Here is a 15,101-nt window from a genome sequence, read left to right on the forward strand (position 1 = left end):
TTCCACCTTTATCATTTCCTTCTACATTTTACTGTCACATGTGACTCATCCAGGTCCAAAGGAAGAGTCTTAGAAGTAAAAGAGGACCTTGCCTTTCATCCCTGCCATCTATTAACAAACCCAACAACCCCCCCCCCCCACACACACACCCCAGGTGCTTAAGGCTCAATAATATTAACATGAGAATGGATGGAGAGAAAAATACTGCTCTACATCATAAAAACCTGGGCAACAGTCCCAATTTAACATCTTAAATGAGTGTTCAAAACTCCCATATCCTGAGGTATTTTACTTTATAAGAAAGAAAGAGAAAGAAAAAAAAGGCTGTTCTAACCCATGCAGGTTTATTTCAGAGCCGGCTTCTTTTTGATGTTGGGCACATACCATGTCAAACGCTCTCCCATACACCTCTGAGGTGAGAGCAACTGGAACAAAGAATCAGCTTCATTACCCAAAGGTTCAAATTCCCCCCTCTGAAAGGTTTACTGAGAAGATAACTGACATCCAGATTTGCCTGGAAGAATGAAGAGGCCCACCCCTGCCTGCAAACCAGGGAGCAGGAGGCACCCGAGAAATACAAAGGGTGACCAAAAAGAGCTCAAGGAGCTAGCAGGAAGTCTGAATAGCCAGACCTTCATAATCAGTAAAGCCAGAACTTCAAAGAGCTGGGGAAAAAAAAATGCATCTTTTTAGGGGAAGGCCCTCATTCACAGGCTCTTGTTAGTTTCTACATCCAGAAAATGCAGGCAGACAAGAATTATCCATGAGTTTAAGTCTTCTGCACCCCAAGACACAAGCACACAACAATCAGGCCTGAACACAGGGGACCCCACCAGAGTGACGGCATGAAGGGCTCCTGATGTGTGGTGACGGTATTAGGCTCTGGGCCTCTTCACCCTACACAGGTGCCCACAAGCCCCTGGGCACCGATGCCACGTGGGCGTCATCCTGACATTGGCAGGATGCACAGCCAGCCATCTTTCAGATCTTTCACATAGTCTGGCTTTCAGGCAGATATCTCCATAAACCTCTCTTTCAACCCCAAGAGAAGGGACTGGGTTCTACCATGAAATAGTCAGGGTAAAAGCAGAAATTCCTTTGTTGTGGTGACCTACCCCATCCTGGGATAACAGACAGGATATCAGCGGCTGAAAAATGCTATCAGGGTGCGAACCTTCATGTGAAGGCCGCTGAACCTCACAGTCTTTCTTTGGCCTTTCTGCCATCTGGGTTTTTGCCCCTTTGGCTCACCCAACCCATGTCTGAAAACCAACCCTCAGTGATCTCTCAGCCAGACCCAAATGATCTCCCTTCCTTATGGATTGGGGGGGGGGGGGGCGGGGAGGGAGGAAGAGAGAGAGAGAGAGAGAAATACAGAGGCAGGACTTAGGTTTGTCAAAGCAAGATGCTTAGCCAGATCCTCAGACCTCTCCTAATCTAGTTCTCTTTATCTTGGAGTATCACTGATCCTTTGGCTGTGAGGAAATGCATCTCTGCAATCATCTTCTAAGCCCCACTTTCCTCCTTAGCTCACCCTCCCACCTGGGCTTACTCCATGGCCAGGGCAGCCTCGACGAGCACCTCTCTCGCCTTACCTGCATCCCTCTCATTTTCTGAAATCTCGCCATGACATCGCTGATGGTGTAGACACGGACATGGCCCATGTGAAGCTTTCCCGAAGGATAAGGGAACATGGAGAGCACATAAAACTTGGGCTTCGATTTCTAGGAGAGAAAAAGTCAACAAGTCACTAAGTCACTGTCGAGAACACGTGCGACATAGCCCAGAAACAGTCACAGCAGCTGTTTTCCGTGTCACAAACAACTGGCTGAACCAATGACAGCATATCAAGTAATGGAATGTTATTACACCACAGACCTGACAAGAGGGATGGCATCAGAAAACCTTGAAGGAGTACATATGAACCTGGGCAGAGGGAAACGAGCAGGGGAACAATCTGTCCAGGAACAATAACGCCATAAAGGAAACCAACTGAGAAAGTCTTAAGAATCTTAATCGGGGCAGCTAGGTGGCTCAGTGGATAAAGCACCGGCCCTGGATTCAGGAGGACCCGAGTTCAAATCCGGCCTCAAACACTTGACACTTACTAGCTGTGTGACCCTGGGCAAGTCACTTAACTCTCTTTGCCCTGCCAAAAAAAAAAAGAATCTTGATCAAAGCAGTGGCCAAGCAGGGCTCCAGAGCACCAACAATGAAGAGTGTTACCACTTCCTGAAAGAAGGGCGATGGACTCAAGGTGCAGAACTAGGTCCACATTTGGGATGTGGCACACAGAGAGGTTGGTTTTGTTTGGCCAGGCTTATCTGTTACAATGGCGAATAAAACCAATGACAGTGAACACAGTCCACTTGAGGAAGGCACAGAAAAAAAAGGAAAATTAAAATCATAAATAATGCTCAAACTCTGCATGTGACCATTCATTTGAACCATTACTTCTGCCCAGCCAAATCTTACACCAGAGTTCCTAACAAGTAACAAAATAAATGAGTGCCTCGAGTCTTCTCCCCTGTTTTCTTCCTCTGCCCACCCTGTGGTAAAGTTGCTAAGGCATACTGAGATAGTCCAAATGAATAGAAGGAAGGGAGAAAAGAAATAAAAGGGCTGAATCATTCACAAATGATTATAATCATCCCTTAAATAGACAACTAATAACTGAGATTTCTCTATATACATGAGATCAGTGAGGATAAGGAATAGAAGTGGGAAAGGGGAAATGATTATCCTTTTTAACTGAAAATAAATCTGAAAATCCTGCCAAAACTCCTGGAGTGCAAGAGAGGACCTAAGATCCCTGGTAATGAGAAAAATCAGGCAATAATGATAATGCTAAAGGGGGAAGAGTAGGGACTTCAAAAGCCCAGAGGAAATTACAAGGAATTTTTATTCTAAAAGTTATGCCAATGTTTAACAAACTGCTAGGACATTTTTCGTTATGGTCAAATTAAAACTTTAATGGTCTTCTTTGGGAAATTTTTTTTTAAATAGGGGTTTGATGGGGATGGAGGACAGATCACTTCAAAAGGGAAAAGTAAAAGTTGACCTCTGAGTCATGTAAAAACCAAGGAAGATCCTCAAAAAAGAATTAACAAAGTCTAGGTCCTCCCTTCTACATTGAAGGGAAGGGAGAGATGCCTAAAACAAAACACTATCTGGACCACCAACCTCTGTATTAGGCGTTTTTTTTTGTCATTGTCACAAGAGAGGATAAGAAATGACTATAATAGAAGACAAAAGGCAGTGATGGCACTTCTTTTGTTTGAAAAGGACCAATGACCTCACAAGAGTGATGCCTTGACTTGTGCATGGATTGGATTTAAGTGAGGGAGAGTTGTTCAAAATCATCAGCCTCACTCTCTCCCCCAGAATCATGGGAGGGAGTCCAGTGGCAAGACATGGTCTAAGGCTTAGAGATGAGAAAAATATGAAATCCCAGAGAGTGAACTGAACAGCCAGAGGGTGCAGTGGATAAAGCACCAGGAGTCAGGAAGATGAACTCAAATCCAATCTCAGACACCTTGGACAAGTCACTTCAGTGCTATTTGCTTCAATTTCCCTCTCCGTAAAATGGGAATAATGATAGCACCTATCTTCTCAGGGTTATTGTGAGAATCAAATGAGATACTAAAGCACTGTGCAAATCTCCATGCCGTCTATAAATGCTAGCTAGTATTATTGTTATTTATGGCCTTTGAATATGGCCTATTTTCACACACAAAAATCAATACTATGCAGTTTTAGACATATCGACCATATTTTCTACATCCCCTTTTAACAATCAGTCTTCAAACAACTGCTTCCCTTTAAATCTCCTCTCTTCCTAAGTTCCCTTTTCTTTTGGACTTGTCCAATCAACAAAGAAATTGATAATGCCCAAATCTGATGATACAATAGCAATCTAGCCATATTCTAAACATGCTGCTAAGAGACAAAGAAGTGGCTGCTATTAAAACAACAACAACAAAAACCCTTTAATATGTACAATTGTTCTGTTTGCTATTTAAAAAGTGCTCAAGCTTTGTGTTTATTTCTGCCTCATGCTTTTCTGTGTGAATTAAGTTATTTTCTTCTGTGACATTTTAATGACTTCTATCTCCTGGGGGTAAGAATGGGAAAGAATAACTATAGGATTCTGGGTTATAATTGAGTGAAAAGAAATATGACTAAAAGCAAAATGTTCATAGTTACATAAAAGGCAAAAGATTTAAGCTTTAAAAAAAAACCCAAAATATAAAATAAAGCCTTCCCACAGGGTGCAGGGGATTATTTCTATAAACATATTCTAAATATTCTTGGGCAGGTTTTTAGGAGAAACTCCCAAATCTTTGCTTCTCTAGGTCTCATGCGAGTGTAAGGCTCATTAAGCTTCCTATGAGCTTTAGAATTAACCTGTCTGACCAAATATGACCAATTAAGTTCTTCGTTCTTAATAAAAGGAAAAGGGAAGCCACTAACATGAACTCAGCACGTCCTTAGTCTTCCTCCTGATTTCTAATTCAGACAGGCTCATCCTTGCACCCCCGAATGCTCTGTCAGAGATAATGAAGCTGGGAGTTAGCCTCTGACCGCATGAGGAATTTCAGTGCTTCTAAGAATCCTGACTTCACAGGCATGGCCATAGAACTCTCTCTGCTTCTTCATACCCTACCCTCTCCTTGCTTTAAATGATTCTCGGAAGTCAGTCAGTCCATTAACTAGCACTAATTAAAAGCTTACGGTGGACTAAGTACTGGGAATACACATACAAGCAGAAAGAATGAAAGATGGCTGCTGTCCCCAGGAAGCTTACATTTTAATGGGGGTTATAGCCCCAAAAAGCTGCCTTGTGTATTGTCTCACCTTCTGACATTGAGCTCAGGGTCAGGGATGCCTCCTCACAAAAGACGGCTGTTTAAGCACAGCACAAGTTCAGGAAGACCCAAGTCCCCCAGCACCAGCTGCTCTGGCTGCTCTCTAAGGAGTAGACTAGCTAAATGCAAGGAGTATCATTCCAGCCCTACTATGTGCCTGGCACATAGTAGGTGCCTAATAAATGTGTGGTGACTTGACAAACCTCATCCCTTTGATATAATTCCCCATATTCCCTAAACAAAACTAATTTTGATGCATTTTCATTTTTAAAATAAGCATGCTTAGCACTGGCCCTGGATTCAGGAGGACCTGAGTTCAAATCCGGCCTCAGACACTTAACACTTACTAGCTTGTGACCCTGGGCAAGTCACTTAACCGCAATTGCCTCACCAAAAAAATAACAATAATAAAATAAAATAAGCATGCTTAGAAAGTGCTCAAAAACATTAGTGATAGGATGTTTCATCTTTAAGAAGAATGTATTTCATTCATTTTCTTCACTCAAGAACAACAACAAAAACTCCATGTATATAGCAGTGGATATGTACAAGGCAAGAGGGAGCACACTGTAGTGGAAAGAGACAGCCGGTCTTTTCAGGAAGACCTCTTCAAGTTCTAACTCTGATGCGTGAATAAACAAGTGAATGAATGGACAACTGGAAAAGAGCATTCAAATAAGCACTTACTATATGCCACTTACTATATTCCTATCAATCAATCACCAGTCAATCAATAAACATTGATTAAGTGCCTACCATGCACCAGACACTGTGCTAAGTGCTGTGAGATCCAGGGCAAGTCACTTAACGTCCATGTGTCTCAAGTAACACTTTAGGATTGATCTATTAAATCAGTAACCACATAAATCTGACCTCAAAGATGAAACTTCTCCCCTTTCTAATGTGGTTCTGATCCACTTCCCAGCACTGCATATGCTACTTCCCTTCTGTTGCTCAAATTCAGTTATAACAGTGATTGGATCACACCTCTCTCTCCCTGGCCCCTCCCCCCTAGGCCCCTCCCCCCATCACTCACAGGGCCTGTAGAGCTGGAAGGGGCTTCAGATCCTCTAGTCGAACTTCTCTGGGCAGAGGGGAGAAAACTGAAGCCTTGGGAAGTAATGTTGGCCACATTCATCAAAGTTAACTACAGAGCAGGGAGCTTTCCCCTGAGCCACAGCTCTCTCTCATTCGGAAACAAATGCCTAAAATACAGGTTTGAGCCCTATTCTCTATCATATATGAGAACCCATGTAGTCACAGAGCACTGGACCTTCAGTGAGGAAGCCCCGAGTTCAAATCTGACCCTAGACACTAGTTGTGGGAACCTGGGCAAGTCATTTCATTGTGCTTAACACAGAGCCTGACAGGTAGGAAGCACTTAATAAATGTTTACTGACTAGTGATTAAATTGCTGCCTCAGTTTCACCTGCAAAATGGGGATAACAGTAGTGCCTCCTACCCAGGGTTGTTGTGAAGATGAAATGAGATAATATCTATAAAGCAGTTTGCAAACCTTAAGGCTCTCTAGCAATGCTAGCTACTTATTATTGCCTACATATTAGGCCTTGTGTAAGCACCCAAAACAATGATACTACATACTGAAACATACACACACACACACACACACACACACACACACACACACACACACACACACTATTCCAAATTTCGCAGAATACTCACATCCACTTCTGACATTCTGAAGAATTCTTCCTTGAGTCGCTGATGCCACCATCTTTCAACCTCCTTCCGGGTCTGCAAAGTATAATCCCTCGTCCACTTCCCTGTTGCACTGTAAATGCACCGGATACATCCTGGAATTAATTTCCTTTCCCAATTAACTGCATCTGCCCGGACACTTAGCAGCCCTTTCAGAAATGAAGAATACATCCCAAATCTCTGTCGAGTGGAAGTCATTCTTCACGCAGCAATAATGGTTCTGAAAGAGATAACAACAACATTCTTGCAATCATGTGCTTTTAGCATGGCTCATTAGCTAATCTTTCTCCTTCACCTCAGCCCCCTTATTCCTTCTCCATTAAAATGTTTCCTCGCTTCACACTATTAATGGTTTTTAATCACCCACAAAAGAATAGTGTGGAGATTCTGCTGAATTAAACACAAGTTCTATTTCCAACTCTAATTTGAAAAGACATAACAAGTAGTTAGCAACTCATAAGTGCTAGACAGGGTCAGGATGCACACACAAGGCATGGTTTCTGCCACCTCCAGTCATCTCTGCCCCTTCCTCCACAGTCACTCATTACCAATGGCTTTTCCCATTCCTGCCTTAGTCACCTCTTGGCACTGACACACTCTCCAGTCTTCCTGGGGCCTGTCACCCACTCTTGCTGTGAAAAATACCAAGGATATCCCCTTACCTCCTTGTGGCTGTGTGTGATTTTTTTCCCTTCCTCTAAACTGCCACGGGAATAGGACAACTGGGGGATGCTTTACCCAGTCACTCCTCCCTCGATTGGCTCCTCCTCCAGGGCTCAGGGAGGCTCAAAGTTCAGGGAAGCTTCAGAGCCCAGAGGATCCAGGGATCCCAAGCAGACATGAGTCTCAGCAGTGGCCCTGAGCCTCATCTTAACTTTGAGCATCTTCAAATAATGAGCTTCTAGGAAGAAAACTTCTCCCCTAGCTCATAAGTAACTTACGTTCTCACACCTGCCTGAGGTGCTCAGAGTTTAAGGAATTTGCATCTGGTCACAGACCTAGCATATGTCCAAGAGAGAACTAGGATCTCAATACTCATCCATGTTTTGGGTTTTAAAAGCTTATTTATTTTAAAAACCTCTTTTTAAAATACGTTTTGTGAGCCGATGTGGAAATCTAAGCATCGTTTCCACAGAAAAACACATTTTGAGTTCCAAACAGTCAACTTACAAACTCCAGAAACAAACCATTTGTAAGAGTCTGGTTGGATTTTCAATTCATTTTGAATATTTCTTTGGCCTGGTGACTCCTTGCCCTCAGCAGGGCAAACTTTGGAGGCATCTCAGGCTAAGATCTTCTTATTCTATCACTAGCAAGAGGGAGGCATGCCCAGCACACTAGATGTGACGTCTTTCTGACGGTCAGAATCCCCCAAAGAGGAATCTGTGTAAAGTCTGACAGTTACAAGGGCAGGATGGGGAAAAGTTCAGTTAGATGGCAGGCAGTCAGCCTGAAAAAAACCTGGGGGTTTTGGCGAATTGTAAGCTCCATGAGTCTACCGTGGTGGGAGGGGGCAGCCTGCATGAGGCGGAGCAGGGAGGTGACGGTACCTCCTTACTCTGCCCTCATCAGCCTGTACTCTGGGGTCTGGGTTTGGGCCTGGGCACCACAGACACTGAGAAGCTGGAGAATGGATATAGGAGGCAACCAGAACCATCCAAGGCCTTGGGAGCCTCATTAAAGTAACAAGAGACGTTTAGTCTGGAGAAGACTCCGGGAGGATGTGGCAGCTGCCCTCAAACAGCTAAAGACTATCACATGGAAGAGGGATCTGACATGTCCCATTTGGCTACACGAAGGGTAAAACAAGGGACCTGGTGAGGGAAGTTGTCAAGAGGCAAACTTACGCTTGAGGTCAGGAAAAGCTTCCTAGTAATCAGAGCTGCCCGAAATTGGAACCGGCTGCCCCTGGAAGGGGTGAGCTCCCCATCAGTCAAAGTGTTCAAGTACGACTCCTTTTCAGGTACATTATGAGAGTTCCTTTTGGGCCCAGGTTGGTCTGGATGGCTACCAAGGTCAGCTCCAAATCTAAAATTCTGTGACTGTAAAAGTAAAACCAGACTTTAATTAAGTGTTCAGAAAAACCCCAACAACCTTCAACTTACAGCTTTATCCAATTGCCACTTTCTTTAAAAAAAGATTCTCAAGGTTCATGCAGTAAACAAGAGAATAAAAGGGATTTTTAAAAGCCAACTTGTGAAAAAAGAATGGTAAGGTATGCATATGTGGTGCAGTGGATAGAACACTGGGCTTAGAATCAGGAAGCCATCTTCATGAGTTCAAATCTGACCTCAGACACCTACCAGCTGTGTGACCCTGGGTAAGTCACTTAACTCTGTTTGCCTCAGTTTCCTCATCTATAAAATGAACTGGAGAAGGAAATGGCAAACAACTCTAGTATCTTTGCGAAGAAAACTCCAAATGGGGTCACGAAGAGCCAGACACGACTAAAATGAATGAACAACAAAAACAAGGTACACTAAGCTGGTTTTTTTATTCATTAATTCTGTAAATAGTCATTTCCATATCCATTAGGGATTTATTCTCTTATGTCAAATAATGAGGACAGGAATATTATCAGAATAATTTACTATGCGCTTACATAAGAGGGTTCTATGCCCACTGAAAAACGGCACCAAAGTGTCTAGACTTTCCAGGCTGGCCTTTCAAAGGTCTCCATACAAAATGGGTTCATTAGGGATGATTTTCAGTGCTGGAATTCCTTAGTTTATTCATAAAGCCAGGGATAAGCTAGAAATAGTTTTGAGTGGGCATACAGATCACCAGTTAGACTTCGATAATTTTAAAAATAGGAATTACAATTGAGACACAGATCCTGCCCAATTCCAGCTTTTCCTGGGATTTGCTTTTTTGATGGTCTTCCCGCTAAGCCAAAGCATTCATATCTTTACAAGTGACAGAATCCGATTTCTAGGGAGTGAGGAATTACTGCTTATACACAAACCTATCATTTCCCTTTTAGGCAGCTTTCACCAAGACTATTTAAGAAGTGTCCCCAAGTAAAAACAAATGAAAAACAATACTTTAAAAATGCAAATTCATTTGAATGTTGAGCATCTTAATTTTCCATGGCGCCTCACTGAATTTTAGACCATATGGTTAGCAATTATGAAAACTACTACCTTGAAATGGAAACTGTTGACACAGGTAGTTAGATTTTTTTTTTCCCCTTAACACACTACATGGATTAAAAATGAAAAGTAGTCGGCTTCCTATCCCTGAAAATCTTCCTCTGGATGCTGGGCATTTTTACTCAGAACTATATACTCAGAAAACTGCTCTTACACCCGGTGGTGAAGGTTTTGGAAGCACCTGATTCCAGACTTTTACTATGGGATGGAAATTCTTTTAAGGAATGTAGTCTTTTTAAAAGTAGTATTGTAGGGGCAGCTAGGTGGCGCAGTGGATAGAGCACTGGCCCTGGAGTCAGGAGTACCCGAGTTCAAATCCAGCCTCAGACACTTAACACATACTAGCTGTGTGACCCTGGGCAAGTCACTTAACCCCAACTGCCTCACTTAAAAAAAAAAAATTAAAAAAAAAAAAGTAGTATTGTAGGGTCAGCTAGGTGGCATCGTGCACAGAGCACCGGCCCTGGAGTCAGGAGGACCTGAGTTCAAATCCAGCCTCAGACACTTAACACTTACTAGCTGTGTGACCCTGGGCAAGTCACTTAACCCCAATTGCCTCACTAAAAAAAAATAAATAAATAAAATAGTATTGCATTTTATTTTTTCCAATTACATGTAAATATTAATATTTCATATTCAACATTCATTTTTGTAAGATTTTTGAGCTCCGAATTTGTCTCCCTCCCTTTCCCTCCTCCCTCCCTAAGACAGCAGGCACTCTGATATAGGTTATACAGTACAATCCTGTTGAACACATTTCCACATCGGTCATGCTGTGAGAGAAGAATCAGAACAAAAGAGAAAAACCACAAAAAAAGAAGAAACAAAAAAAAAGTGAAAATAGTCTACTTTGATCTGCATTCAGACTCCATAGTTCTTTTTCTGGATGTGGAGAGCATTTTTTAAAGCATGTAGTTTTTTTTGTTTTTTTAGTGAGGCAATTGGGGTTAAGTGACTTGCCTAGGGTCACACAGCTAGTAAGTGTTAAGTGTCTGAAGCTGAATTTGAACTCAGGTACTCCTGACTCCAGGGCCGGTGCTCTATCCACTGTACCACCTAGCTGTCCCTAAAGCATGTAGTCTTAATAAAGTACTCTAAGTTCTAAATCCAGTACATCCCTGGAATCTAGAGATAAGGCCATATAGGGGTACACTCTGAAATTGAAGTTACTAAGAATCAGCATAAAATAGGGAATTAGGCATTTATAGCAGTAATGTCCCCTCTGGGATAACAGATTGTAGATGAGGCTAGAATACTCCCTAAAACGATACCGAAGAGTCAAGGATCCCTTTTTACAAAGGAAGGCATCAACTCAAAATGTAACAAATCCAATACAAATTATAATCTTGGAAACTCAAACATCCCTCTGGTGAGGAAGTGTTTTAACGGCAGACATTGTTGGCAAGTGATAAATAGTACTGAAAAGGAGAGAAGACCAAGAAGGATTTGTTGAGATGTATCTGGCACAATCGAGGGTAGAGGGTTTGCCAATTCTGGATGGCCCGTGTGTTGTTGGGGTCACATATTTGGGGCCCTTAGACACCAGCTAGGTAAATACCCTCCTTTTCCTGGGGTCCAAAGAGGCTCAGTAGCTTTTTCATGGGAACGCAGGCAATAAGGAGCTAACGACAGGACTCCCAAACAGAGCCCAATATAGGGCTCTTTCCACTAGGCCCCACTTCCTTGAGGCAGAAATAAGCAAAAGGTGGAGAAAGGCACTTGATCAAGCTCTCCGATCTGGGAATCCTTAGGGATATTCAACTCCCTTTGTTCTGATTCTATCTACCCTCCGAATCCAGAGCTCTTTCCACCGCATGTAGGTGTTAATGGGGTCCTCAGTGACGGACAATTTACAGATGAGAAAACAAAGGCTGCGGGTACCGACTGTGGACACAGGCCCAAAGGGCCCCTTCTGCCACCCTAGACTAAGGGACCACTGTGCTGTAGAAACTGCTTTTAAGACCAACTGCTCCCCAGGCTGCAGAGTAGAGGTGCCTCCCCCAGCAGCTCAGCTCCAACCCCTAGCTTGGGAAATAAGAGGCCTGGCCAATATCCATCCATAACGGAGCCCGGGGACAGAAGTCGTGCTTACAGGCTTCTGCCCCAGGACCTCCCTGCCTGGGGACCGCCACACTGGGAAAAAACCTTGGCATCTCCAACAGAGATGTCACCAGCACCTTCCCTCCCTGTGTACTCCTCCTCCAGACTCCCCGACTCTGCTGAGGGTGTCATCACCCTGCTGGTCAGCCGGCTCTACCACCCCAGCGTCCTGCTCCGCCCCTCCCTGTTCCTTACCTCCTGCACCCCCATCTAGGACCAGCTTTCAAGGCCAGTGGAGTCTGCCTCCAAAGCCTATCTCACATGTTTCATTCTTACCACTGCCACGGTCACCAGCCAGCTCAGGCCTCATCATCGCTTACTTAGCTTATTACAACAGCTTCCTCGTTAGACTCCTGACTTTCAATCTCCCTCCTATACCAACCACTCCACCTGGCATTTAAAGCCTATCACAACCTGCCCCTGCTTACCTGTTCAGGATTAGCTGCCATGATTCCCCTTCCCAGGCCCCACATGCAGGCCAGCCTGCTCCTTGCCCCCCTCCCCCCTCAGGGCCCCATCTCCCACCTCTGCCCTTGCACAGCTGTTCCCACACCTGGATGCACTTTCCCATCACCTTGAAGGGCTGGAATCTGGAGCCTCCTTATAAGGCTCTGCTCAGGAGCCCCCTCCCACGGGAAAGCCTTTCCTGACTGATTTTCCACTCCTCCGATTGATCATTTAGACATTTCTGTTTCCGTGTGGATCTCCCACAGGTTGGATGGAAGCTCCTCACACTGGATCATTTTGTCTTTGATCTCCCAGTGCCTCCTCCACTGCTCTGCACTTTATTAACATTTGCTGGGTTGCACCAGAGTTACAATGATGCAGTCAAAATGTGCTGAACTCGGAGTGGAGAGAGAGAGACCCAGCTTCTATTCTGTTTGGACACTGACTAACATTACGACCCTTTGAGTCTTCCCCCTCCTTGTCCGATATGGTGCCGAGGCCTGCTGATCCCCTCTCTATCATCATCTCTCATCCACTTCACCCATCCTCAGCCTCCTCTCCATTCACATCGCCACTGTCCTAACTTAGGCTTTCATTGTCTCTCTTGGACAATTTTAGTAGTTTCTCACTAGTCTCCCTGCCTCCAGTCTCTTCTCCATGTAGCTAGCCAAACTAGCCAATGCACACACTCCCTAGCTCAGTGGCTTCTGACTGCATTGAGGATAAAAGAGAAACGCTTCCTCTTGACATTTTAAAAGCCTCCCCAATCTGGCTCGACGGATCTTTCCAGGCTAATTTCATATGATTCATCTTCATGAATTCTTCATTCCAGCCAATGAACTGGCTGTTCCCTGATCCGGGCGTTCTATCGTCTGTCTCAGGCTGTCGAGCAGGCTGTCCCTTGTGCGTGGAATGCACTCTCTTCATCTCTGCTTTTCAAAATCCTTCTCTTCCTTCAGGGTCTAACTTGAGAGTTAGCTGTAAACTTTCCTTCCCAAATAAAAGTCTTCTCTCCCTCCTCTAATATTCCTAGAGGACTTCAGCTGGGCCTCTTGTGCCCCTGTTACTCTCTAACTTGTATTATACTGCTCCGGGTGAGGAATAAGCATTTATTAAGTGACTGCTGTGTGCCAGGGACTATACTAAGCACTTTACAAATATTCTTTCACTTGATGAGATAATATATAATATTACCTACACATTAGCCACCACACTCAATCAGCAACTGTGCCATTTTCATCAGTGGTGCCTAATAAATGTTTATTAAGCATAAAGCCAGTGAAAAGAGCATTTTGGTATAAAGTGAGAGAACTAGATTCAAGTCCTAATTAGGATGCTTACAAGCTGGGTGAGCTGAGGCAGTTCCACTCCCCTCTATGAGCTTAACCTGTGCTAACTGCCTCATGCCAGTGGCTGAAGGAAAGCATCTTGTAGACGTCAAAGCTTTCCATAAATGAGCTGCTAATCTTAGCCTGACATTCAAGGCCCTCCCCAGTCTGGGTCCTTTTTGCCTTTCCAGCCTTATATCACATTTGTCTTCTAAACCAAATAGGACTGGTTCCCTGTTCTCATCCTGCCCTTTCTAGTCTCCATGCCTCTGCCTATAACAACCCCATTCTTGCATCCTTTCCCCTCTAAACTCTGCTTATTGGAAGTAGTGCAGTACTACGGAAAACGTGCTAGGTTCAAATCCCCAGTGTTGACACTTATTGCCCATGTAAACTTGAGCAAATCCCTTAACCTTCTGGGCCTCAGTTTCCTCATCTATAAAATGGGGTAAAACTAAAAGACCTCAGAAGTACCTTCTAGCTCCAGGTCTATGGCCTAGAACCTTCCTTTCTCTCAAGACCCAACTCAAAAAAACCCAAAAAAACCCTTCCTCCATGAAAGCCTTTCCTGTTTCCTCAACTCAAGGAGGTCACTTGCTTGTGGATACACAACTGAGTTTCAGGCAGAGCCATGAAAGGACACCAGGCATTGAGGAAAAAGGAAAGAGTCCCTGCCTCATTGTGGGGAGGGGAGAGAATGACTGGAACATGGAGTGCATGAAGGAGAATCATGTGCATTGAGACTGAAAGGGTGGGCTGAAGCCACTCTCAGAAGGGCTTTAAATGCCAAACAGAAGAGTCTGAATTTTGTCCTCAAAGAAATAGGGAGCCACTAGAGCTTCTTGAGGGTCAGCTAGGTGGTAGAGTACATGAAGTGCTGGCCTGGAATCAGGAAGATGACTCATCTTCCTGAGTTCAAATCTGGCCTCAGACACTTCCTAGCTGTGTGACCTTGGGTGAGTCACTATAACCCAGTTAGCCTCAGTTTCTTCATTTGTAAAATGAGCCCAGAGAAGGAAATGGCAAACCACTCCAGTATCTTTGCCAGGAAAACCCCAAATGGGGTCACAGAGAGTCAGAACCAAGTGAAAAATGACTGAACAACAGGGCTTCTAGAGAAGAGGGTGACATGGTTAGACCTGTGCTTTAGGAATGTCAATCTGACCATTGTGTTGGAGACTAGATTGAAGGGAGCTGGGCAAGGGAGACCGACTAGATAGTTACTCCAACAAACCAGTACAGTAGTTCTCAAAAGTTTTGGTTTCAGGATCCTGTTACAATCTTGAAAACTGTTGAGGAGTCCCTGATTTTTTTTTTCAATGTGGGTTACATTTATCAATATCTACTGCATTATAAATTAAACTGGATAAAATTTAAAATATTTATTCATTTATTTTAAATGGCAATAAGAAACCCACTACATATTAACATATATAATTTATTTTTATATAAAAAAATAACTTTTCCAAAACAACAACAAAAAA

At 43.8% G+C, this 15,101-nt stretch overlaps 1 protein-coding gene across 2 annotated transcripts in view; it reads right to left on the reverse strand.

Moving 5' to 3' along the window:
- LARS2 (leucyl-tRNA synthetase 2, mitochondrial) overlaps window positions 1–15,101 on the reverse strand; it is a 343,246-nt gene that overhangs the window by 157,291 nt on the left and 170,854 nt on the right. For both annotated transcript variants that reach the window (XM_043966870.1, XM_043966868.1), the window contains exons 2-4: window positions 8,438–8,632; window positions 6,555–6,810; window positions 1,596–1,724 (exon numbers count right to left, since the gene is read on the reverse strand). In XM_043966870.1, coding sequence (XP_043822805.1) covers window positions 1,596–1,724; window positions 6,555–6,788 — 363 coding nt within the window. In that variant the 5' untranslated portion in view covers window positions 6,789–6,810; window positions 8,438–8,632. The remainder of the gene's footprint in view (window positions 1–1,595; window positions 1,725–6,554; window positions 6,811–8,437; window positions 8,633–15,101) is intronic.

This window comes from Dromiciops gliroides, chromosome 5 (assembly GCF_019393635.1).
Source record: "Dromiciops gliroides isolate mDroGli1 chromosome 5, mDroGli1.pri, whole genome shotgun sequence".
NCBI classification, from domain to species: Eukaryota; Metazoa; Chordata; class Mammalia; order Microbiotheria; family Microbiotheriidae; genus Dromiciops; species Dromiciops gliroides.